We start from the raw sequence: 27,463 nt of genomic DNA on the forward strand, positions 1-27,463 counted from the left end.
TCCTAGTCAATGCTGGATTACAGATGCACATGGCTGCTCTCTGCTTTAATGTGGGGAGGGGGCTGTGGTTATGAACTCTGGTCCTCAAACTTATGTGGTAAGCACTTTACCAACTGAGCTATACCCTCAGCCCAGGAAGGATTATTTCTTACATGGGTCCATTTATTTGAAATGCATTATAAGAAAGGTTCTGAATTTATATTTGGAATTAATATGCTAGGAAAGGTAAAACCAAGACCTTTATAACCAATGTATATGCTAAGGACAAAATGCCAAAGTCTTTTAAAGTTATTTTTATAAGTTTAGATTATTTATTCCAGGTTGATTAATCCCTTTAAAACATTTTGCAGCCCACTCATAACAATATCTAACACAGTGAAAAACTACAAGAGATATGAAATCATTGAGTATCTGACTGTTTATGATTTAGTCATGAGGGATTATACAGATAGTAACACACATTGTAGACATGTCACACATGAAATACTTAACAGAGGCTGTTTTATATTTTAGTTATGAAAATGAACCAGTTTGAAAGCTGGGGATGCTAAAAGAAAGTAGTTTTTATCTTCTTAACATTGGTGACATAAAGATGGTTTTATGTAGGTAATTAATACTCCAATGTAGGGGAAAATGAAAATGTAATAGAAAAAAATGTTCAAGAAGTTTATAGAGATGAAGTGATGGCTCAGTGGTTAAGAGCACTGGTTGCTCTCCCAGAGGACCAGGGTTTGATTCCCAGTACCCACATGGTGTTCACAACTGTCTGTAACTACAACTCCAGGGGATCTGACACCTCTCCTGGCCTCTGTGGGTATCAGGCATGCATGTAGCATACATGTGGCACAAAGACATGCATGCAGGCTAGAAAAGTTTGTAGAGAGGGGCTGTCGTGGGTTACATATTTGGTATGTCCTTTATTTTACACAGAGGTGGCGTCTGAATTGTAATGCATTAGGGAAGGAGCAGATAAGAGCATTTGATGAAGTAGACCAGCATGGACTCCAAAGGAAGTAGAAAAGAGGACAAGAGATACATTTCTCTCATGTAAGAATGGCATAGGCTCTAGCATGGAGACAGGAGGGAGAGAACGGCTTAGGGAAGAGTGAGTAACTGGGTCATTTTGTCCCATGAAGAAAATCACAGAAGAAAGGACAGGCAGGTCTGAGGGCAGAGTCCATAGTCTCTGAGTGTTAGCCCAGGAATGTGCACTTACATTCTCCAGGTGTTGATGAGTTGCCTGTGGATTCTGTGCAGGCCCACAATGAGATGGAATAAGATTTTGGGAAGGTTCATTGCTGGCATGTATGACAGTGAGGACTTGGGAAAGACTGGTGTGAATATAAGTTAGGTAGCTATGGCACAGTCCAGGAGTAGGTGGGGGGGTGTCCTGAGAAAGACACATGGCACTAGGGATATAAAGGAAAGACCTGTGTTGGAAGACAACTCAAACATAGGTCTTACAGGTAGGAGGGTATGAGAACGAGGGAGACATTAAACCTTAAGTCAGAGTGTAGAAAAGGAAGACCATCCTCTGTGTAAGAGGGCACAACTGGCTTGCAGAGCATACTGTGAGCTCCTTAGGCTCAGACTGTTGTGTTCTGGCCTAAGAGCTTATTTACAAGGATGGGTTTGGATTTTCTTATTTTGCTCCTTTTTCTCACTGAGAGAGAGCTTTGTTCCTGGGATTTATGAATCAGAAAGAATATCAAGTAGTTCATAGTAGAATGATGAGTTGGTATTCTTCTGTATTGCTGAGACAGACATTAGAATGAGCGAGTAAAAGAGAGAGAGAGAGAGAGAGCTCCACCTGAACCAAGTCATTTAGTCATTTGTTATGGAGCAGAAAAGTCATAACTGTGAAAAAACACAGATTTTTTTAAAGGCTTACAATTGTCTCTGAATCATTTTGCATAATGACTTAGGAATCGAGAGCAAACTGAATGAACAGAGTCTGATTATGGCTGGACATTTATTTAGCAAAATGCTCACAGGGAGTTGAAAATTGGAAATGGCCAAGTTATCCACCAGCAGGAAGACTCTGTGGTAGAATATTAATCAGCATCAGAAAGGAATGAATAGATTCAAGCAAATAAACAGATTAAACAGCAAAAACATCATACTGAGTCCCAGAAGCCTTGTGAGAAAGCCCATGTATTATATAAGCACACTTACAAGACTTCTAGGAGAGGAAACTAAGTTGGAAAACAAAAATTTGGCTATTAGCACCTCTGTAATAGTGCTGAGCAACTTTCTGATGGTAACAGAAGCTTGACAGAAGCTTGTGTTGCATAGGTGCATGCAATTCTCAAAACATAAGTGGCACACTTAAGATATGTCCATTCCTCTGCATGTAAATTATACCTAAGATATAAATAAATATTAAATTACACTTTGGTGTATAAGAGTGTTAAGGTTCATATACATGGGGTTGTACAGTATATACTTTTGTGTAAGGCTAATGTCTGCCCAATTACGTGGAACTATCAAAATATAAGATGCATTAATGGGCAGGTAAATAACAGATACTTGCATAGTATTGTATTAAAGTCATTATAGTAAATATTGCTGACTACAAATGGTGGTGATATATGGGTGTTCACTGCATAGTTCATTCAACATTTCTATACATTTGAAAATGTTCATAATATAATATTGTGGAAATTTAAGGAATGTATATAAACTCTTAGGTAACAAAACCTATCTATCTGATTTTTATTTGTCTATCCATCCATGAACGTATCTTATTTGTGTGTGTGTGTGTGTGTGTGTGTGTGTGTGTGTGTGTATTCTAAGCCCAAGTAACTCTTGGAAAACCATGGTTACCAATATGGGAATCATTAAGAGGCTAGGATTTTGAGAGCTTTGAGACTGAAGTGTCTTAGTGACCCTTTTACTAGTTTTTAGTACTTCCAAAAATGATAATCGGTTTTTCTCTCATATAATATTAGTGGCATCTGCTCTGTACAGTTTTATGAAGATTCAGTTGGTGAAATTACATAATAAAAACCAAGATGTTGGGGGGTATAATGAACTTTCAGTAAAAGTTGAAGCAGTAAACAAGTGCTGTAATTAGACCCATAGTTTGGCTGTTCTTTAAGAACTTGATTATAATAAGTTAAAAAATGCTTTTAACAAATATTAGATATGTTTTTTTCAGTTAACTGAAAAGGATGGAAATAATCATTTTCAATACTTAAGTATTTTATTTTGCTTAAAAATGCCAAGGTTCTAGAAATACACTTCCTTGTAGATGTCATCAATTCAGCTGGGCTCATTTATTGTCTGTCATTCCCAAGATCCCGAGGTAGGATACGAGGAAGCAAAATGGGCTGAGATGCATTCTTGCCTGCCTGGTGTCCATGAACTGCAAGGCAGACAAGTGTACAGAATGTAAATAGGAAGCAGAAGTCTCTAGAACAGAGCTGTCTAATAGACTCCCCCACACTGATTCAGGCAGTTTGCATCTGTACCGCCCACTACCAGTCAGGTATGTGAAACGCTTGGAAAATTTCGTATACAATATAAGGCTAATGGCTACCATGCTGCACACTGCATCTCTTGAATGTGTTTATCAGACACCTGAGGACAAAGACCACTTACAATTTCCAGTCTGTTATGAATTAATACATTTGGAGATTACAGCAAAAATTACAAGGTTGAGGTGAAAAAGATCAGAGACTTGCAAAAAGTGACACCATAGGTTTCCTTAATATTAGATTCAACAAACAAAATTACTGTCTAAATTGTTACAAAAGTTTCTAGACACTCCTAAAATTTTGTTATCAGGTTCCAGAGAGCAGTTCTTGATTGCCCTGTTCCCATGACCACTGGTCATGAGGCACCCTCTGAACCAAATACAATTCTCCTAAAGTGTCTCAGAATAAATATTTTTCTAAAATGCATTATATTAAAGTGACTAATTCAGGTAGACTTTCCTTTTACATATGGAAGCACAATTCAATAATGTAGTTAGTGAATTAGCATTCTTGGTGGCAAGTCTTGTCTAGGGCAGTAGGATGTTGACAGTGCACTGTGGACAACTTCAGGGCAGGCTGGGAAGGCTTACTTGATCCCGAGTGGCCATTTTTACAGTTGGAGGTATAGGCAGAAAATTCCTTCCTTCTGTAAAGTTCAGCCCTGTGTGTACAGCAGCCAAATTTGCTCAGTAGCAGAAAGAAATCTCTCTGAAATGCTTTCGTGAAAATTGCATACAGAAATGGATTGGCACAAGAATTGACAGGATAAAAAAGGACCAGTAAAACTTTTGAGTTGGTGACAGTGATAAGGGGTACTTTGAAGGCAGCCGAGATGGCAAAAAAAGAGATAGGTGCCATGCACATAAAGTCTGTGAAGATGAGAATGGCCATCTTCTTAGCAATCTTTGTATCCTTGTTAGTAGCCATCAACTCTGGATTTTGAACTGCAAAGTAAATCCTAATGTAGCAAGCACAGATGATGAGGAAGGCCACCACATTGAGGATCAAGATGGATAATATGTAGACTTGTGAGAGAGTGGATTCCACATCCATGGGGAGGCAGATGCTGACCTTCATGTAATTGCTGACACCCACAAGGGGCAACGTGGCAATCAGAGTAGAAAAGAGCCATCCTCCGAGCATAATTGGGATGGCATGTCTCAGCCGCAGCTTTTGGTCTAGCTGGACAGCATAGGTGATGGTGTGCCACCTCTCTAGAGTGATGACTGTGAGGGTGTAGACAGAGAGTTCACTTGCGAACACAGTGAAGAAGCCAGCTGTGCCGCAGCCACTGCCGGTCTGCCATTCTATGGCATGGTTATAGTATTGGCCTTTCGTTTGGGAGTCCACGGAGGCAATGAGCAGCAGATAGAGTCCCATGCAAAAGTCTGCAAAGGACAGATTACACATGAGGAAACGGGGCACCGTCAGTTTGTAACGACTTGTCAGGAGAACCAAGAGCACTGTTAGGTTGCCAACGATAGCTAGGATATTAATCAGCCAAATAAGGACCCTAAGGAAGGAATAGCCCATAATATCTTCACAGGGATTAAAAGCATCAGGTTCTGGCACACACTGCAGGGTCTTGGGTGAGCAGAAGCCGTAATCGTAATCCCAGCCACTCAGTTCACTCTCCTCAAAAATGGCAGAATAGCTGCAAGACAAACATTGGCTTGAGGGAGATGTAAGAAGTTTCCTACAGTTCTGAGCATTGAAAGAAATTCAGGAATCATCCTGAGTGGGCTTTTAAAGCCTAAGAAACTAGAAAACAAAGTCATTACAGCCTTAGCCTTACATTTACTTGTTAAATTATCTCATTTGATGGAATCCTTTCAAAAGAAAATGAAAAGCCATCTAGATGCTTTAATATATATCTATTTAACATGCCGATATAACGAGTTAATGAAGCTGTTTACAAGGGATGATTTTCTTTGGAAAACAAGTTTAGAGACATAATATATACATGCTAAATTTAAAGGAACCCCTTCTTGGCATTTTCTTATCTATTTATCTCATTTAGTTGCTAACCAAATTGCTACCAAGCTGTTTGTAGTAGCACACAGTGGGATTGGAAGGCTTGCGGCACTAGGAATCTTCAGCCAGTGGGGTCTTGTTTGCACTTGAAGTCCCTGGCTGATCCAGTGTTCCAAGTGGGAACTTGAAAACAACAGCAGATTACTAGAAATTTAGAGCAGAGGAAGAAGAGTATGGACAACAGCAAGAAAGATGAAATCCAGCACTCCTTGGGGTGTGAGTCTATTGCTGGTGAAGCACCCACCCCATTGAGAGTCTTGGGCTCACACTCTTGCAGGAGCACTTCTGTTGATGCTTTTCTTGACAGCCTTTATCCAGTTTTAGTTCTCTCCATCCAGGCCTTTCCTAGACAGAAATATGAATACTTCCTATCCATCTCAGCCCTTCTCCACATCCCCATCCTCTTTGGGATAAAAGCCACATTCCTTTTGATGAGCTTCAAGGCTTTGCTTGGCCTGGGTTCTGCCTATTTCTGGAAATACTCTTTCTTTTCTTCATTTTCTGGAAAATTCTCACTCATCCTGAAAGACAAATTCCTCAAGGAAGCCACTTTTGGTTCTCTTCTCCAAAGACTTTATTATCCTTCCTTTCTGCTAGAGTTGCACTTAGTTATCAAAACATATTGCCAATAAGTATTGATATATGTTTATCTTATTTAATAATCTCTTAGTTTGTTTTTTTTTTTTTTTTGAGAAAGGATCTCATATAGCCCAGGTTGACCTTAAACTTGCTACATAGCTAAGGCTGTCCTTAAACTCCTGATTTTAATTCCCAAGTGTTATATTATAGGTATGCACCATCATTCTTGGCTGTCTCTTAGTGTGTGTGTGTGTGTGTATGTGTGTGTGTGTGTATGTGTAGGATAGAGGAAAGCCATGGATGCTATTCCTCAGGCAACCATCCTACTTTTGTTTTTTTGTGATAGAGTCTTTCATTGGCCTGGAGCTTACAAAGTAGGATAAGCTGGCTGGCCTGTCTCTGACTTTCCAGTCCTGGGACTACAAGCTTACATGATCACATTTGGCTGTTATTCGTCTTTCTATTTTAAAATGTGGGTTCTGGGAATCAAGCTCAGGTATTCTTGCAAGACAAGAACTCTGCCAAGATCAAGATCTTATTTCTGAAGTCATGGTGTCTGGCAGAGTTTTGGTTCCATTCAATGAACTTTTGTGGAGCGAATAAATGTAGACTAGGAAACCCTGGTTCTGGAAGGAATTAATAGGGCATGAGAACTTTGAGTGAATATTTGATGATAGACATGGGCTTAATTGAGTTTTGACTTTATTTGTAACCTGATACTTTTGGGAGATGGAGAAATGGGTATGATTTTCTGTAAAGGCCATTACAAGTATATATATCACCTGAGAGTTTCTCTCATTAAAAGTATCTTTCCCTCACCAGGAAGGACGAGACTAGCTTCCTCAGTACTGGCCAGCTTTCATGGTACTAGAAGGTGCTATGTAGGCTGATAGGGAAAAACTAGCCATCAACAGTCTTATTCATCTGTGAACACTGAAGTATAATAGTGTCATGTGTGGAAAGATAAACATATGGATGCAATAGTGGTTCAAATGTTACAGGGGTAACCACCTCTGATTAAATTTAAGGTATACTCTACAAGAGGAAATGCATGCCTGGTACTGTAAATATGGTCAGGAACTTAAGTTTGTAGAGCTTAGAGGCCACAGGAGTGAACCTACTGTTACTATTTTTCTAAGAGGATACAGTATCAAACTGCCCTTTAAATTCATTCTCTATGTCCATGGATTGGTACAGCTCTCAGCCTCCATCAAAGGAGTTGCTTTGTGCTGTGAATGGCGATTAATGTAGAAACCTACACTTGGTCAAAGGAAGAGTGCTTAGCCGTAGAAGAGACACCTATCTACTCCATCCTGAAGACTCAGGAACCATCATGGAAGATGGTGTGGGAAGATTTTAAGAGTCAGAGCTTGGAGAGGACCATGATGAATGGTGTCTTCTGGATATAGCGGAATGGCTGCCCTCATGAACTCACAACAGCTATGGTTGCCTGCATTAGGTTTGCACAAGATCAGGCTGGTTAACAATCCTGTGTGGAGTGATGAGATGCTCATGAGCCCAGACTCCGAGGAACTATTGACAGTTAATGGCTTCTGGGGAAGGGAGAGTCAGTTTTCTTTAAGAGTGTGGCTCCTGGTAGGTCAATCGTGCCTCCAGTGGATAGTCCCACACTATGAGTATGCAGACAGTACATACTGGACTCAGTAAGTTGTTAAGAAAAGAAATGAAAAGGATGTGAATTTAGGAGAGGTGGCGAGATGGGAGGTAGATTTAGGAAGAGTTTTTTTTTGGGGGGTGGGGGTGGGTGTGAATATGACCAAGATGTATTGCATGAAAGTCTCAAAGAATTAATTAAAATGTGAGAATATATCTGGGGCATTCAGTACTGAAAGGAATACATACATTTTTGTTTTTTAAGACGTGAAAATAGTAGAGAAGGGGAAGAGCTGTGGCCACATGAAGGACAGCATAGGATCCTTAGCTGTGTCATTATTAAATAACTTTAAAGCAACACACTTAGTTTTTATATCATAGACAACACTATAATTACATACTGTTAGTTTTCCAGAAGATGGTTATAAAGGACTATTAAGGAAATGAATCCTTCTTAGCACTGATGCTTAGAGATCATCTGATTGAATTCCTCATATTGTTAGAAAGGAAACCAAAGAAGTTTCACCATGGCAAACCCAAAGGTTGCTCTTTTGGAAATGCTGGGGCAGGGTTAGTGGCAGTTTCTGAGGGTGGATTAAGTTTCTCCCCATAAGCACAATTGAATGTAATTAGAAGTGGTCTCTGTCTCTTAGAATAAAGCCCCATGGCTGCAGAGGAGCCCTGGAGAAGAAGACTGAGACTCAACAAGGGACATGTGAGGAAGGGGATATTATAGGCTAGATAGTAGCGAAAGAGAGAGGAGACAGGATGGCATCCATACTGGGTGATACTGTGACAATGCCCTTCACTCTGGCTCTGAAAGTCAAGTCTCATTTCTGTAGCTCTCTGTTGAGAAAGAAAGATGAGCACAAGAGTGCTCCAGAACTATTGTCCCCACAAAAGGTACCTGCCAAACTCTGTGATGCAAGAACATTACTGCCAAGGGTCACACCCAACTTTAAGATAACCTCAGGTCCAAGGCTCCCAGTCACAGCAAACATTGCCTCTGTTGTACTGAGACTGGTGGGAAGGGGACAAGAGGAAATAGCAGAAATTTTCAGAGTGTCTGAGAAGGCCATCTGGTTTTGTAGTCTTCCAGGGCACATGGGAGGAATGATAATAAATGTGGCTTAGGGACAGGGGGGCCTGTCTTCTGAGGCATGCTCTTTTACAGCTGAAGGTAAGGGAAATGCCAGGGCAGTCAGCATTTAAAGCAGGAAAAATGTTAGAATCGGTCAGTAGAATAGATATGTAGCTGCCATCTAGTGTATGGTAATGATGACATTAAGATTAATGTTAAGAGGTTGGGGAGATGGTGGCATCGGTAAAATGCTTGCTGTGGAAGCATGAAGAACTGAATTGGGTCCCTAGAACCCTTGTTTAAAAATTCAATTCTGGGAAAGTGGAGATGAGAGGGTCCCTTACAGCTCACAGACCAGTCAGTTTAGCCCAACTGGTAAGCTATAGGTGCCATGGAGAGACCCTGTCTCAAAGACACAAAGTGGACAGCTCCTGAGAAATGATATCCAAGGTGCCCCCTGGCCTCCCATGCAAGCACATGCATCTACACAGACAAGAACACTAAGATGAAAGGGTGATACCACCCTCAGGCACACACTGGTCAAGTTGGCCCAAACATCTTTAAAGGGAGCTACCTGCCTTTAGAAGCTATGTCTGCAGTCAGTTTGCCTTTGACTACTATGTGACTAGTGCCAGCTACTTCAAATGAAGCCCTCATTTAGAGCCATCCTTAGTGACACCCAAATGTCTGAAAATAAAACTGCAGTTTTATATACATTAATGCATGTAGTAACAACTTTGATATATTCTTAAGAGACCTTTTCATTTCCTTTTGCTTGAAAAAAAGCTAAGATAACATGTACAATTAACTGTCACTTGCAAAGAAAAAAATTCCCAGTTTTAAACTATAGAAAAACACCTTGCAAACATCCACTCACCAAGACTTTTATCAAAAGAAAATCGTCGCAGCAAACAACAATAAGGTGCCCACCGAACAAGATGTGGCCTCCCGAGCATCTGCATGCGAGTACTTACAGCGTTTCATTATTTGGTTTTCTTACTGTGCCTTCACATTGTTTGGAAAAGTTTCCAAAAATGGAAAATGATGAGTTCTGTCTGAAAGAGAAGAGGCAGAAAAACAAGCCATTGAGCTTTTGATCCATTGGCCCAATCATGGCTATTTATGCCTTGCTCAACCACATTCTTTACCCATCACACCCTCAGTGGGCTCTGCGCCATTGTCCTGACTGAAATGCTTCCAGATGAGAAAGTAAAGCTCCTTGCATTGTCCTTAGCCTGTCTCCGGCTTAGAGAAAATGCTTTGAATGCTGTGTTTTGTGTGGGTTGGTGGGGGTGGGGGGCACACGTAAAGTTGTGGTATTGAATGATGGGTTTCTCTATGCTCACTGAAAGCTCCCTTTTGTGGTATGTTCAAGTTTGCTCCTCACCAACTCTTCTCCCTCCTATCGGCCTTGATTAACTACTTGACATTCATGGCTTTGAATCGTAACTGGTAGTCTTTTTTTTTTCAGGATTCTTTGGGACTGGGTGTGACTGTTATGGGTTTTAGGCCTTCAGCTTTTGCATTGTGTTGATGTTTCCTTCTCTTCCCTTCTGGGAAACCTGGCTTAGGAAATGGGGGATGTGACAAGGAGACAGAAGAAGGCTGGTACATAGGGACCAAACCTAAGTGTTCAGACATGAGGAATGAGGGAATGGGAGCTGCCGTGAGTGCCTTGGTCTTCCCTGGGGAGGAAGGAGAGATGAGGTGGCACAACATGGACATTCCTCTGTGCTGTCATTATCCAGCACCAAGGAAACAAGTCCTTGTAGTCATGGTTTTGTAAAAAGGTAGAACGATGGGGAATGGCATCAGGATGATTTTACCAAATGGCCTTTTGAAAACTAATCACCTCGTAATTTAAGGCACTATTGTAAGTTTATAAACTTGGACCAAGTCCCCTAACCCCGTGTAAGTGTGAGGTGGGGGTACTTCTGGCTCCATATTTGATGGAGATACGGGATGAGGTATGTAGACAAGTCCACAGTTACCAGGAACTTGGCCTATCCTGCATAATAGCCATTCCATCTTCACAGTTAACCAAGAACATCTTAGAGGGCTCTGCCCAGGCAGCCAAGTGCATTATCCCCAGGGAGCCCCAGTTTGTACCAAAATCCCACAGAGCCAACTTTACTGTCCTCTAAGACTTGGGGCTTTGTAGTCACAGAAGTACCTGTGAATTGGTGGGAGTTCCCAAGCTCAGTCAAGACAGCCTGTGAGTGATGACATTCACACCAAGCTCAGATAGTCATAATTCCATAACCCTCTTTCTACCTGGAGGTAGTCTTTTCCCATCTTCTGGAACAAAAGGTCTGAACTAAACATTCACGTGTCAGTAATTTGAGGAGTGTGACCTCTTTACCACAGAAGTGTAAGTAGGTGACCAGAACCAGCCTCATCCCAAGCAACATCCCTGTCTGGTGACTCTCTTTGTCAGCTCTGGCACCTTCAGGCCATCCTTTACTCCACTATAGCCCTAACTGAGATTTCCCAAAAGCAAATTTGCATATTCTCTCTTTGAAGTCTTGAAGCTCCTCATCCCCTCCCTAACCTAGAGTTGGTACTCAAAGCTCACCGGCCCACCACTCCCTGGGACCTCTTCTCCTGACTCATCTTCCTCCATGTGCCCACATCTTCCCATGCTTGATTTTGAATAGCATTCATCTTCTAGCATCTCTTGCCCCATGCCTCAACACAACTCTTTCCATCTTGGCATGATTTGCCCAAGCCTTCTCTTGCAAGGCTCAGCAAAAGTCATCTCCTTTAGGAAGTCTCTCACGAGCCCTAGACACTCCTCTGCAGTCCTTGGGTATTTTGCCCTGCTCTCTGCTCTGTTACAACCACGGACACGGGTATTTGTGTTCTTTCATACTGCCTGTCCACTCTGTGAGGGCTGAGATGATGTCTCATCTTGTCTTCAAACCTGCAACATGGTTAGAGCTCAATTTAAGTCTTCGGAAGCTCAGTTAATAGTGTAGCACTTGAGCCCAGCACTTGGGAGGCTTAGGCAAGTGGATTTCTGTGAGATCGAGGCCAACCTGGTCTACAGAGTGAGATCCTTACCACTCCCCACCCCCAAATGGTGAAGATCTTTAAACACAAGTGTTTTTGTGTTCTCAGCTGCCTCAAATCTTTAAGCAGAACTGATTCTACTTACTCAAGACACACACACACACACACACACAGACACACCACCACACAAATACACATACACACATGCCACCCACACATATGCAGACACACACACATCACACACATACACACATACACTACACACACATACACACATAATACACACATAGAGACACATACAGACACACACAAACACACACCACACACACACAGACACAGAAAGGTAGACAGACAGACACACACACAGAAACAGACAGACAGACAGACACACACACACACAGAAACACAGACACACACAGATATACAGACACAGAAACACACACACACACAGAAACACAGACACACACACACAGATACACAGACACAGAAACACACACACACACACACAGATACACACACAATGCAGGTTGGTTGATCAGCTATAAATAGGTTAATTCCAAACAAAGCCAGCAGTGGCCTGGTGTCCCCCTGCAGTGCCTTATCTAATTAATTGATTGAGCAGTCTGGGCAAGCTGCAGTAATGACTCTTAGGAGCACTCCTTTTCTCCACTGGGAGTTGTGAAAACACTAGAACACATCAAGGCCTATGGTGAAAACAAACAAGCCTGAGACAGAGGAGAGAGTTCAGGAAGTGTCACATGCCTATGTCACATGTACGTTAGCCGTTGCCTTTCATTTATACATATGACACTTACTGGGTAGCCATGCAGAATGATGCCTCTCAGAGAAGTCTGGAAAAAATGATGCTGTAAGAAATCCCATCCCTTGGCCCCTCTCACTCCCACCCAACCCCCACCCCCAACCTGGAGTGCAGTGAAGCGGCCAGACGCCCTCTGCTGGACACAGAGCAGCCAATGACTACCCTTCCGTTCGGACTGCTCACTAACCAATCTGTAGGAGCTAAGTTTCTGTTCCCAAATGGACATTGCTTTCCACGGAAGACAAATGGTTAAGAAGCAAAAGCAAACCGCACGCAAAACCACGTTTTAAATTGACAATTTTAAATTAAAGATTAATTGGGTAAATGATGTTTTCTGCTAAGAATTAGCACAGGCTGTTTTTGTTTGTTTTTTGTTTTTGTTCTTTTTTGACACACTGGGTTTTGCCATGGTTGCAGAGGTGCTTCAACTGTTTGGCAGTTTCTGGGAAGGAGGGGCAGTTTTCTTTTTTGTCTACCTGAAAGCAGCCGGTGAGGGACAGGGCACTGTGGGCCATGGGGCTAGGTCTAGATCCCAGTTTCCCCACAGCGCCTCCGCTTTCCACTTACTCTTTCTTCGGCAAATTCCTGAAAGCACAGCAGTGGCTGGGGTACGTCAGGGTGGCAACCAGGAGGCTGGCGAACTTTTCTCTGGAGGGCAGTGTTCTCAGGGAGTAGGATGACTCGGCGATGAGGGTCTGGATGGACTCCAGCCCGTGGCTAGGCAGGGCCTGCAATTTGGTGGAGGATATATCCCTGAACCGCAAAGGGGAGAAAGGCCTTTTGTTGACTGATTTCACACATCTTATTCAGCAGTCCTCAAGGGGCTGAGAAATCTTTCCTCCATTTTGTTTCCCCTTCCACTCTTCACTCCAGTTACTCTCAGCATTATCTGAGTTCCAGAGAACTGTTCCGACATTTCTGTCTCGTGGGCAACCCATTGTTGTAGTCAAGGTTGTGCGTGACTCCTAGTACCTTCTATATGGCCACTAGCATTTCCCCGGGTTTGCTCCTGATTTTCCTCTCTCTCTGATTGCCTCCCTCCACCTCTCTCTCTCTTTCTGTCTACCCTCCATCCCTTCCTCCTTACTGCCTTCTCCCTATTTTACAAAAACCAACAGCTTGCTTTCTAAGATAGCAAGCACTCAGGTGACATCAGCTTTTGTGTTCTGCCTTGGGGGTGGGGATGGGGGGGAGGTAGTCAGAGCTTTGATGTCTCTCAGTCTTTGACTGATCCAGCCCTGCAGGGGAGATTTTCATAAAGTGCCGGCAGACCACCCTATGAAGAGCTGCGTGTGGCATTAGCCATCATCTACCCAGGAATCGTTGCACAGGCAAGCACTCTAATAACCAGCTGGATGTGTCCATCTGCAGCAAGCAAACACCATCGCTAGCTAGCACAACTGTGCTCATTGGTTTTCCTAGACTCAAGGCAAAAATCTAAGAAAACCTTCAAAATGTACAAAATTTTAGGATCAGGGAGTTGGTGGCAGCTTTCCTGTTAAAATCCTGCTCCTTTCTAAGGGGCTAATGTCCAAACCTTCCCGGGCAGCACATCCTCTTTAACAGTCTGCTTCCGTGTGAGGCTCAGGGCTTGGCACAGGCAGGGATCAGGAGTGCTGGTAGGGAAAGGTGTGAGTAGGATGGTACAGGGTACAAGGGTACATACAGGTTCCTGGGGGGAACAGTGGAGGCAGGAGACTTTACCCCAAGGGCTCTAGATATCTCTCCTGCTTCTGTGTGTTTGCTGGTTTATAGTGGACAATTAGTGATCAGGTTCCAAACTCTTCTTAGACGTAGAGGTTTTTGCCATTTATTTTTTGAATGACAGTATATAAAATTAGCACTTCCCATGGCTGGGGGAAGCTATCAGCCTAAGAGTGGAACCTACTATTGTGATTTTACTAACCACTTATGTTATTAAGCTGCCTTCTATGTGTTTGTGCCTTTACTCACAGTCCTGAGGGTCTCTCAGCCTTGCTTGGAGAAGCTTTTTCTTTGAACAAACCCTTGTTCACGAAGGGTTGAAGGCTCAGTCTTTCCACTATCATAGGAAGACCCTGTCTGCAGCATCTCAGCCTTGGCTAGCCAAGGACTGAGGGTGGACCAGGTCAGAATGGGCACATGAGGCCACACCCTGTTGGTGTTACTGGTTGAATTATGGCCCCTCATATTTACACTTTTTTTTTTTCTATTCATTCAGCATATCTTATTTGGACACAGGCTCTTTACTGAAATCAATGGTAAGCCATAATCCACTATGCCTATATCCTAATAAAAATGGGGGAAATTAAATTAGTAGAGAAGATAGACATGAAAACACAGACAACTCTACACCCACTACAAATATGGGGCTTTGCCATAGACAGTGCCTCATGTCAGTACATTACTAACACATTTGGTACTTTTCAGCTATAGATGCAATATGACTGGCCTCTAAACAGGGCTGTTAGGGTCCACTGTGTCGGAGAGGAGGCTGCACCCCTATACTCACAGGATGCTGGGCCCTGTGGCTCCCTGGAAGGCCCCACTGTGCATCTTCTCCAGGTGTATGTTTTCTTTTAGCTCCCTGTGTGGAAAGACATTTGTGTTAGTCAGGTTTGCTCCTCACATCAACCTCCATAGCCTCTTATACGCATGGTTAAAGTAGGCCGTGTGCATGGTGTGGTGGGGCAGAGGGGGATAGGAAGGGGTAGATAAACTGGAAGAAAGATGCATGTCCTTGGTGAAATTGTGAAATCGCTATTTGGCTTCACCTGTTGTTTGTCTTATCCCATCACTTGGTGAAACTCCTTGTACTGTGACTTTAAAATGGATTCAGTCCCTCCTGTTGGATTTGTAAGAACTTGCCACCAGGCTCCTGGGGGGAGGATTAAAACACTCCTCCTTGACAAGTCCAAGGTTACTGGGTTACAATGCAGCCTGTGCCTTATCTTTCTCTGAGTTGCTGTGACCTTGGAGGCCTCAGCAGTTGTCAAAAGCCACATACCAACAAGAGTAAGGTTCCTTCCAGGTGGTTCTCTTCATAATCTCATCTGATTCTCCTGCCATGTACATTCTCAGTGGCTGTCCACTGGGAGAGGTTATAACCCACATCTAGGTGGCTGAAGTAACAAAGGACTTCCGGCCCCATCTCTCTTGGGAAGATCCCAGTATCTCTACCTCAGCCCTGTCTTGCTCCTCCAGCCTGGGTCCTTTCTGCTAATAGAGGAACATTCTTGCTTTGACCTCACATTCCAAAAGTTCTGATATTTGCCAGTCTGAACACATCTCTTCTACCCACCATTCATTTTGTTAGCCTCTGTTAGGACACATTTTCCTTCTACTTTTGCCTGATCACATTAGCCTGGCTCAAAGCCCGCAATCCACCCCCCACCCCCTCGCACATGTTCTATGACACCTTCCAGAGTCTCTGAAATCCCAGAGGACTTGCAAACTCAGGGCAGGTACACCACCCTGCCTTCTGTTTGAGTTACCCTTAGGGAACAGTTCACACACCTTTTGGAGCTGCCTTTCCCCATGCTGTGAATCCCTGTGAGTAAACCCTTCAGCTCACAGTTTACAAGCTTGCATCTCTCCTGGAATACAGTGCAACCCCACCAGTAGAGTTGGGTGAATAATGATGAGTGAATAATAGAATGAGGCACGGTGGGGACCAGAGAGCTGGGATGCTTCCCACCTAATCTTGGGGTTCATAGTAATCAATTCTTTATATGCAACTGTCAAGCCAACAAGACATCGTGCAAATCCCCTCTGTGAGGACAATGCTTTTACAACCCCCATTTCTTCAGCACATGGTAGGATCTAGACCCTGAGCTAAGTGCATAAAAATCTTCATTCATTCATTCATTCATTCATTCATTCATTCATTCACATGGATCATAGAATAAACTTAATCAAGGAACACTTAATACCAGTTGCTGTACCACGTGCTAAGGGTGCCAAGTAGACCCTTTCATTGTGTTGGGTCAGTCCTCAAAGTCAGTCTACATGTAGCTTTGCTTTATGACCGAGAACACAGTGGCTTGGGCAGGCTGACTCGTTCAATGTGATGCAAGTTGATAGTGGGTTGGAGTTCAGACCCAGCTATGATGACTCGACTCTTAGGTCTTGCTGAAACCATGGAACTATACAGCATGATATCAGCACAGTAGGCTCTTTGGTTTAAGACCCACAGCTAAAAATTATTAGCACATTATATGGACTTGAGCCACTTAGCTTGAGACCTTGATGTATAAGGGTCTTCTGGGGGCTTGTTAAATGTGTGAACTCTCAGTGCTTTTGAGGTTCCCCAAGCAAAGCCAGTACAGGTGGGGCCCAGGAGACTGCCTTAACTAAGCCCAGGTGTCTCTTACAAGTGTGAATGCTTCATTGGTGCAGATCATGCATCACACAATATTTAATAAAAATTTCTGTTACATTTATTTATTCGTTTATCTATGAATTCTCTCTCTCTGTCATCCACCCACCCACCCACCCACCCACCCACCCACCCACCAACCCATCCATCCATCCATCCATCCATCCATCCATCCATCCATCCACATCTCTATGTGTGAGAGAAAACATGCCCATGCCATGTTGTGTGTGTGATCAGAGGACAACTGTTGGGAGTCAGTTCTCTCCTTCTTTGAGGTAGTCAGGCTTGGGGGCAAGTCTCTTCCCATTCTGTGCCACCTCACTGACCACTAACTCATTTATTTTAAAAGACTTGTTTGTTTTCATTAACTCTATCTTCAGTTTAGCTTTTCAGGTGCTCTTAGGTTTTGCTATTGGAGATTACAGAGCAGGTGGAGCCTCATCCTTTATTGTGAGGGACCACATATGCCCACAAACATGTATGTAAATTTACCACTCTTCCTGAGGATGACCATGGGGAGGGGAGGGGGAGAGTAATGAAGGGAGCCCTCCTTAGGAAGAGTCCTTGCATCCCTGTCAAAGGCTGTTACTGCAGCTGGGGAAGAGGGAGGGGGGACTGGACTGGTGGGGAAGAGCCAGAGCTTTCTCTCCTGTGGAGAGCAAGAGGGAGGTGGGTGTGTAAATTTGCTGCAGCTGTTTAGGCTGATAAAAGGTGTTACCCCATTTCCCTGCAGTGGGGTCTGGGGAAGAGTCTCCTGAAATATCCTTCGTCTAACAGGGCATCAACCTCTACAAGGGGGCTAGAGAGAGGCGCTGCAAGATGGAGGAGGCACCAAAGTAGGGTGTTGAATATTTCAACAAACTGTCAACTTCAATGCATGGAGGCTGCTTCTGGCTTTGAAATCAGGGTGCTCTGGGGTTTCCAGCCAGCCGGTTGCCTAGTAACACTCGTGCAACTCAGAGAAGACTAGCCACTTGAAAGTTTATTTTTGCCCTGAGTTAGTTGCTGAAGATCGAATGCGATCTGGTAGCCAGAGTAATACTTCATTTTTATCCACAGGCCGGGGAAATACGCATATACTTACAGTGAGATTAGTGTCGTCCCATTGAATGCGTGGCTTTGTACTTCTTCAAATCCATTTCCATACAGTTTGCTGGAGGAGGGAGGAGATAGGGTTCAGGGATGGGAAGGAGCTGACAGAAGCACAGTTTGGAAGCAGGCACTTTCCCTCCTGTGACATTTACTGCTAAGATAACCACTGGCATTCAGTATAGCTAGCTGTCTCTCCAGCATTCTGGACCCTGGAGGCGCAAGGGGTGAAGCTGCTCTTCCTGGTTTTCTTCTACCTGCTTCATCACCACCACCAATTTATAGAACGTTTCCTAGGTGAGCTGTACTTTACCAGCCCTGGCATGCCCATCTTCTGATTTACTTCTCAGGGCTGTTGCTTCCATTATAGTGATAAGAAAGGCAAGCATTGGTGCGGTTGGGTTTATGGTTACTCAATGCAGGGGCAGAGCTGGGATTCAAGGCTGAGTTGCCAGGCCTGCTCAGAAAGCCCCGGGGGTTGTGGGCTTTGTGGGCTGCTGAGCAAAGCTCCAGGGCTGAATCACCTGCTGTGTATCTCTCTCTCTCTGTGCTTGTGGTTTTTCTTTCTTTTTTCAATGCCAAAACTGGTTCCATATCCCCAAAGACCTAAATGTCTGCAAACAGTTCTTCAAGGCCTATTAGTGGGTAGTGAAATCAATGTAGTTGAGTACAACCAGCATTTAAAAAAACAAAATAGGGAGAAGTGTTGGGAGTATTTTGCTAGAGGTTAGGATATGAATGTTTATCACATTTTTCCTCCATTATATAGGGTATCTATGAAACAACCCTCCACACATGCAAAACACACACACACACACACACACACACCAGCCCAGATAGAGAAATAAGAAACTCTAGACTCCAGTTTCCAGCCATGCTTAGGAAGTACCAGAGCCAAAAGGAACCTAACAAGGCTCACTTAAGACCCCCTTCATCTTACAAGGAAGGAAATGGGCTCAGATGGGGTGGATGACAAGGAGGGCACCAGAGCACACTTTGTCTGAGGCTATTCTACTTTGTCTGAGGCTACTCTCAGTACCTCTGTTTTGCTGATTATTTTTTTTTTTTCTTCAGTCCCTGTAACCTTAAGACATCCTCGCCTTTCTCCTTGGTTCAATGCCACATGAGACCTCAACGAGATCTTCATGTTTAAAATTCCAATCCCTCATTCCCAACTCTTCTTATTGGCCTTCCCTGACATGTCTTTCTTTTTTAGCTTTACTACCATGTAGCACGAAATGCTTTACTCACTCCTTGTCTGCCTCTTTCCACAGAGCATGATGCCATGACAACAAGGGTTTCAAACCATGGCATTCTTTGTAGACTCTCCTGTATCCCGAGCAACTGTTGGAATTCAGCACATTACAGTAAATGTGTTACATGAATTTGATGAACGTTTGAATGGGCCTATGGAAGATGTCTTGCTATGAGTCATAACCAAGCACATTTGAGAGCCACCATCCTACATGTCAAAATCTGTGTGAGCTCTTTGTGAGCCATGAAACAACACCTGAGTGAGAAACAGCCATGCTGTGATGTGATTGAACTCACCTGCCTGCAAGACTATGATGTCCTTTCTAGTGTTGGCAGATGTGTGAGTGGATGACTTGAAAAAATAGTACAGACACCTGCTCCTACCACAGAGAACTGATACCCTTCTGGTTTCTCTAGTCTTTGTTAATTCGGGCTAACACAGATGTCCCCCTCTTCCTGTATGTTCATGTATGTAGCGTGTGGATGTGTGCAGAAAACATTTGACCAAGCATCAAGAAATAGAGGTGGTATTCAGCTATGAAATTCAGGAAACCTAAATTAGAGATCACAAAGCTATCCCCATGCCTTCCTCATTAGATTGAGTTCAGAGACAGAACTCTCTCTCTCTCTCTCTCTCTCTCTCTCTCTCTCTCTCTCTCTCTCTCTCGACATTCTATCAAAATCAGAACTAGGAAGAAGGCCCACAGAGGCTCTAAATACAGAGAAACAATGAAGAAAAGACAATACTATTTCCCCTGACCTGATTGGTATATATTGCATATACTATTGAAATATTGCAGGATGTTCCTTAACCTTCACAATAAGTATACAGTGGTTAACCCCCATACCCTTACCAAACTTGGAGCTTTGAATGCTCAGGACCCTAATAGGAGCCATCAGCTTTGCCATCCATGGTGAAGAGAGCCCTCCCTCACTTCTGGGTTTCTTTTCTGTATACAGATGCACATGGGAGCTCCCATGACCTGTATTAATTAGATTGTTGGATGCCATTTCCCAATTGTTTCCCCCCACAATTTTCCAGTGTAAAACATAACGGGACATGTCCTTTCAGACTTGTCATTTTTTGGGGGGCAATTACATATGGCTTTCTCTCCTTCTTGGCAGCTGAATCCCATGAGACCTTTTGAAGAGTGTAATGCTTAGAATATTGTTCTTGTCCATCTCCTGTCATGTGGGTTTTCTTCTTGGCTTGTTTGTATTTGCCTGGAAGCCCCTTCCCCTTTGCTGTGGTTTGCTACCCTTAGCTTAGCATATTTATTTATTTATTACTAATATTTTATGTGCATGGTTGTTTCATCTGCATGTATGTCTGAGTACCATGTTGTATGCCTGCTGCCCAGAGTCCAGACAAGGGTGTCAGATCCCCTGGAACTGGGCTTACAGACAGTTGTGAGTCACCATGTGAGTGCGGAGACATGAACTCCAGCCTTAACTGCTGAGCCATTTCTTCAGCCTGTGATTTCAATTTTGATACATGTCACTCTTGGGATCTTGTCACTCTTCTCTGGACTCATAGAGCCAGGACTGGGTATGTGGCTTTGTGGTTAAGTCTGTAGGTATTGATCCCAACTGCCTGGACTTCAATGGAATTCTGCTTCTTACAAGCTAAATTACTTTGAGTAACTTACTTAACCTCTTACAAAAGTCTCAATTTTTTTCATCCAAAACTTGGGATGACAGTAATAGTATCAACCCTATAAAAAGCTGTTGTGCATAAACATATGTCAATCACTTAGAAGTAGGTTCTGGAACACAACCAATGCAGTGGCCTCAAGCCCCCAATTGGAACAGAGAGGTCTCCCTTTACAAGATCTGGACAGGATTTCTCTGAGCTGTAGGCCCATTTTTAAATAAATTGTTACTTCTCTGTGTTGGAGTGAGACCTTTCTGCTTCTGCAGAGAAGGTCAGGTCACTGACCTGGGCTGTACCTCCAGGCCTCCCTCTGCCTGGGTTACTGTTATGGACTTTTTTTCATGGCTTGTTTTTGTTTTTGAATCGTCCGGGTCATGCTTGTTAGAATTTTCTGGACTGTGGCTCCCTGGTTCCTTTTCAGTGGCAACTAGTCTCTGTTCTCACTGCTAGCACACAATGGAGGATGCTGTCTTGACTTGATTAAAAGAGCAGCTGCCTTGGTTTGGAGAATTTGTGAATGTGAGTGGGAGGCCTCGTGCTGTCAGGCTCACACAATGCCTTCAACGCCTTTGAAAACATCTGGAAAGTCACTTCATATTCTGCTTTCCCCAAATCTCATGGTGTCAGGATGAAAGGAGGGGGGAGCTTCCTTGGAACAGAGATGAGACAAAGGTCCCCCTTGCTTCTCTGCTGCAGTAGCAGCTCCACACTTGCAGGCATTGTCTGGGCTCTCTATTCAGATATCAGTAATTGCGAATCAAACAGAAGGAATGGCATCTTTTAATCCAAGAAAGATTCAGGAGTTAGAAATTAATCACAGCCGATACTGTACTTCTGAATGCTGCCTTCCTCTTTGAATAATACCAGGGTGCTGCACACTGCTTCTGGGCTTATATTAATAGTGCTAGACATTCTCTTGATCCTGTGGCCACCTAGCTTTTGGTTGATTCCAAAAAAGAAAGATTATGTTTGCAGATCCTCAGGATGTCAAAGAGTGGCCCTATTGTGGAAAGACAATGCATGGCAATTTAGCACTCTGCCTGCTGGTGGAATGCATGTAGCAACTTTTCTCTTTTTTACCCTCTCTCTCCCTTCTTCCTTCCCTGCTGCCTCTCTTTCTCCTTAACCAAGTGACCATAGGAAAGCATCCTAAAGAGAAGGGACCCCCACACTCACCCTTTGTCTTCTGAGTGGCTGGAGGTTTGTTTGTTTGTTTGTTTGTTTGTTTGTTTTTTATAATCTAATTAGGTCATTGTGGACAAAACCCATTTCCCAGTGTCTGTCCCGGGCAGGGTTGTGTGCATAACTGCTGCTCTCTGACACATATGTGCTGCTGTGAGCCTGGTTCCAATGTACAGGGCCCTCCATTTCTGTGACTCTCCCAGTCTCTGAGCTGGCTGAGCCTCCTGCCTTTCATCTGAGCTGAGCTGTTTTCCCACCACCTCAGTCAAGTAGATGTCAACTTACGTGACTTCACCATATGTCACATTCAAGATGATGGAAGGTTTCAGAAGGGAAGATGACAGTAATGGATTCTAATGTGGCCGATAAAGTTTTGAGAAATCCACGTTCCAAGTAATACTTAAAATCATACAGACAGAGAGTCAGAGAGAGAGAGAGAGAGAGAGAGAGAGAGAGAGAGAGAGAAAGAGAGAGAGAGAGAGAGCATGCAGGAGAAATAATGGCAAAGGAAGCCCCCTTTAAGAATAGATATGTGGGGTAATCGTCACAGAAGAATGATGGAATCTACAAATAACCATTGTGTACTTCTCTTTGTAATTCTAAAGAAACAACAGGTGCTGAAAGGTGTGGCCAATGGTGTGTCACAAATCACGGGATCCCAGCACAAGTGACTTGGAAGGGACAAGGGAAAAGTATCACACCTTAAGCAAGCAGCTGAGTGGTAAGAGAGTGCCACGTGAAGTACTTCCTGGTTTGATTTAGCAAGAGAGACACAATATGGCTTTTGCTGTGCTCTCATGGCAATGTTTGGGCTGACTCTAGTCACAGCAATGCAGTCAGATGGCCGGAATTCCTTGAAAAATGCAAAGCTTAGCAGAACAGAAGAAAGCACAGGGACAGCTCAGGGAGTAGAGGAGGCAGGGAAGGTGAGTGTGTAAATTAGATTCGAATTTGTTTCTTCAAGGTTCCTGCCTCTGCTAGTGCTTGACTTCCCTCATAGACTGACTGTGATTGGGATGTGTAAGCCAGAGAAACTCCTTCCTCCCCGGGTTACTTTTGGTCGTGGTGTTTATCACAGCGCTAGAAAGCAAAGGGGAGTACCTGGGAGTGGAAAGGCTCAACAGAGGAATTGCCTAGATCAGATTGGTCTGTGGGCATTATGGGGCATGGTCTCAATTGATAATTGATGTAGGAGGGCCAAGCCCACTGGGCAGTGCCATCTCTAGATGGATGGGCCTGGTCTGTTGGAGCATAGGCCTGGGAGTGAGCCAGAGAACAAGCTGGCCAGCAGTGTATTGCTCCATGGTTTCTTTTCCAGGTTCCTGCTCTGACTTCCCTTAATAATGGATTGAGACCTGAAAGTGTAAGATAAAATAAACCTTTACTCCCCCAGATTGGTTTTGCTCACAGTGTTTCATCACAGCAACAGAAAATCAAACTAGAACAACATCGACAAAATCCAAACATTTAAAACATGCTGAGCTATTGGAGCTGGCCTCCAACAACCGACTTTCTCTGGGTTGTTAGTTTTTAGCTGCTAACTGTGGTTAATTGTGGCACTCTTAGTGACTGTGTAGCCGGCACAGTGTGATTGGATCTGCACAAGGAGGCATCAATAATCCCGCTGAATAGAGATGGGGCCTGGCTTTCCAGGCCTAAACTGACTGATACCGCTTGGTTGGCTACACCTAGAGCTGGGACTAACACTGAAGCTCCACACTCAGTTGCCTTTGTATTGTGGCTTTATCATAGGTGCAGCCAAGGATCGTGTCTCTCTTTGCAAGGTGCTTCTACTCTCAAGGGACTTAGGAAAAGGAATTGCTATGACATTTCCCTAACTTGTGGAGTTCAAGTATATCTCAAGGTTGTTTGTTTTGTGAGTTTGGTTGGACCCATCGTCATCCAGAGTATTTTAAAGGCTAAACAGCTAAGTGCAGATGAGGCGGGTGGGGAACATGTCAAGGTGACCTGTAGAGGAGATTTAATGAACAGCCACAGAGGCCATGAAGGGACATGTGAATGTAATACACAGTTTTAGTCTTTGCCCCTCAGAGCTTTTCATGCATGCACTCCTTGAAGTGTTTTGTTTTCATTAAATGAGCTCACAGTTGGCAAAGATTTTGGGCAGAGGGAGGTCCAGACTGGTTCCTCCAAGAGCAAATTCTGCTAATAATGAAAAGAGAAGGCTTGCTTTCAGTGTTTTCTAATTAAGGAGTTGAACTTTACAGCCAGGGAAAATAAGGCTTTCCTCGGCAAATGTAACACCCTTTTCCAGCAGGGTGCTCCACACAACCCTTCACTTACCCATTCAGCTGAGAACAAGTGCCAAGCAAATGACTAATCACACCCCTTGGAGATGAAGGGCCAAGAACGGGGAGGGGGACAGAGCACAATGGTCCACAGGCACTCGGGGAGGAGTAGATCCCCAAGTCCCCATTAACTTCTGAGGTGAGGCAATTAGAGCCGGCTTGTGTGCACTATTCCTCTCCAGATCACAAGCAATGGAAGTTAATAGCCCTGTGAAACCAACGCTGGGCAGCTCTTTGCTTTCATATAGAATCATGCTCTGTGGAAAGGGCTTGCTGGGATTGCAGGTCCCATTGGATTATCCCAACACATCCTTTCACTCCTGTTTGGCTTCCATTCCCATCATACTCAAATACCCTAGAGGAGTAACTCTCAGTTCCTGATTAAGTTTAGGTCAAAACTAGTGGCTCTTGTGCAGGGGAGAACTTCACCAACATCTTCAGGCCAATCTTCAGGACCCATCTGCTCAAAGCTAGACTGAACTCTTAGGTTAGTTGTCATATGAGCATGTGACCCTGTGGCTATCCTACACAACTCGTCCCACCATTGGCAGTCTAGGTTAAGGAGAGCCTTGTCCCCAGAGAGTAAAGAATGTGGTGAGGCACCTCATGCCAGATGTGAGAGTTGCAGAGCAGACAGTGTGGCAGAGTAACAAGCCAGGGTGTCACTCACAGTGTGATGGACTCGTTAGTCATCCCTTGGAAAGCATTTCCTGGTATGGTGGTTATGTGTAAGTTGTCACAGATTTCCCTTGAGGAAAGAAATGAGAAATATTTACTTTACAAATTTAGCTGCAAATAGGAAACCATTATGCATAGCAGTCAGCCTGATACTTACAGAATGAAATTAAATTCTGAGGAGGAGATCTTTGTAACATCTGGAAGGGTTCGGATGCCTGTGTTGCAGATGCTCCTAAGATTCCAGGCAGGGTGGTGATGTGGGCAGAGAGAACAGGTGATTGCCATTAGGTCATGAATAGAGAGCACTTGGCAGACACTATGTCCATATTAAACTTTAAAATATTGGGTTTGGCTTTATGAGGTACACTTTTAGCTGATGAAGAAAGTCAGAATTTCAAAGGCTCCATTGCTAGATGAAGTTGTCATAATGGTTTCTGTTTTGAGGTTTAGGAGCTGAGACCAGGCAAGCTTGCAGGTATTTGGCCTTTGTATTTGCAGCCCATCTTTCCTTTAAAGCCATTGCATTTTCCTGTTGAATTGCAATCACTCCTTTCTGATAACTACTTTAGTCCCTACTGTTGATAGCTCCAGAAAGGAACCTTCTCCTTTGGAGTGTGGTTTTAACTCAAGCATTGCAGGAAGATAAATCTTTTTTTTTTTTTTTTTCCTTTGAGGCAGGGTTTTTGTGTAGCTCCGGTTGTCCTGGAACTCTGTAGACCAGGGTGGCCTCAAACACACAGAGATCCACCCACCTCTGTCTTCCTGAGTGCTGGGATTAAAGGCATATGCCACCACTGCCTGTCACAGGAAGATTATTTTTATGAGAAACCCATTCCCTACCTTATTAGAAAGTGCATGTAGTACTTTGTGTTTTGGGAAGTTCTTCCTTATACCTCATTGGAACCATTGAACATTGCTTTTGTGTTTGGAAACAGTTAAGGCTCATGCCTTCCATTTAACCCCTGAAGAAGGAAGGGGTTAGTATAATATGTCATTATAAGAATAAGTCTCCTTCAGAGGCATGCAGGAACCTGGATTTTCCCCAGTGAAGTTTGAGACACAGCAGGCATGGCCTCTGGACAACTGATAGGAGCTGTGTGGCACTTTGATGACAAAAAACACAGGTGGTTTCTCTCCATACTATTTCATCTCCATGTTACTGCTAATTCGTCTAGACAAATGTGCAAATGGGGTAAAGGTATTAACAGTGATTCTATGCCTTGTCTGCACTGAGTTTAGCGGGAGGCTCAGACTGCAATGTGAAATGGACCGGGAACCTTCACTTTTTGGTATGAAAAACTAATAAAGACAACGGACTAATGAGAGGCTTTGCTGGTCAAATTTGGGTCTGGGTTATCCTTAATGCCTTCTAAAGTAGTTGACACTTAAGTGCCCATGCTACCCTGGAGGTTGGGAAACACATAGCGCTTGGGTTTACAGTTATCCATGGAGCTTCTGCCCGGCACCTGGGATCAAGAGTGATGGTGTAGAGCATCCCTTACCTCATCCTCTGCTTTCTCCTTTTCCTTTTCATTTGAGTGGTGGTGGTAACTTTTCTGTGTGGTAGGGATGACTTGTTATGTGGGAAGATTAATTGCCATACAGCTATAGACTTTGGGAAACTTTAGGAGTTTTGCATTGCTGGCAGAGCCAGTTTCTGTTTGGGCTATGGCGGGACCCCGTTTGTCAATGCTAACCAGTAGACTTTGGTTGGATTTAATGGGAAATAGAAAATGGTTGAGCTGCCAAACTACTGAGTGAGTAACCTCTCCAGTCCCCAGCTGGAGGATTTTTAGTTATTGTTTCTACTTTACTAGGGGTTATGAGTTAGTTTAAATTATTTATTTAACCTTGATTTAACTTTGGTAGGTCATATTTACCAAGAAATTCATCCATTTCTTTTAGGTTTCCAATTTGGTTGAATACCAAGAAACTATCTATGATTGATGACTGCTGGGAATAGAGTGCCTGCCACTAGACATGCCAAACACACTCCAGAGCAGGCCTCAGGCACAGGAGTTGGCTAATGAAAAATGGAATTTTTGTGGGCTTTCTTTTCTTTTTGTTTTGCTCTGTTTCCTTTTAGGATTTTTAGGTCTTTAAAAATTAATTATTTACTAATTATTATCTTTTTGAGAGAAAGAAAATGAAGTTGGGTAAGGAGGTGGAAAGAATCTGGGAAGATGGGGAAAGAAAAATAATATGATCAAACATATTGTATGAAAGATCAAAAATAAAATTAAAAGTGTAACTAAAGCAAAAAAGGCATCTTAATGTGAAACAGCTTAAAAAAAATTCTACCTTTAAATTTTTTAAAATTT

The 27,463-nt window shown here is 43.4% G+C and overlaps 1 protein-coding gene across 2 annotated transcripts in view; it reads right to left on the bottom strand.

Moving 5' to 3' along the window:
- Positions 1-3,813: 3,813 nt before the first annotated feature.
- The window catches only part of Lhcgr (luteinizing hormone/choriogonadotropin receptor), a 46,993-nt gene continuing 23,343 nt past the window's right edge, over positions 3,814-27,463 (bottom strand). For both annotated transcript variants that reach the window (XM_051175245.1, XM_051175244.1), the window contains 7 exons: positions 25,300-25,374; positions 25,135-25,212; positions 18,061-18,129; positions 15,111-15,185; positions 13,187-13,372; positions 9,762-9,842; positions 3,814-5,133 (listed from right to left, as the gene is read on the bottom strand). In XM_051175245.1, coding sequence (XP_051031202.1) covers positions 3,981-5,133; positions 9,762-9,842; positions 13,187-13,372; positions 15,111-15,185; positions 18,061-18,129; positions 25,135-25,212; positions 25,300-25,374 — 1,717 coding nt within the window. In that variant the 3' untranslated portion in view covers positions 3,814-3,980. The remainder of the gene's footprint in view (positions 5,134-9,761; positions 9,843-13,186; positions 13,373-15,110; positions 15,186-18,060; positions 18,130-25,134; positions 25,213-25,299; positions 25,375-27,463) is intronic.

Source organism: Phodopus roborovskii, unplaced genomic scaffold (genome assembly GCF_943737965.1).
Source record: "Phodopus roborovskii unplaced genomic scaffold, PHOROB, whole genome shotgun sequence".
NCBI lineage: Eukaryota > Metazoa > Chordata > Mammalia > Rodentia > Cricetidae > Phodopus > Phodopus roborovskii.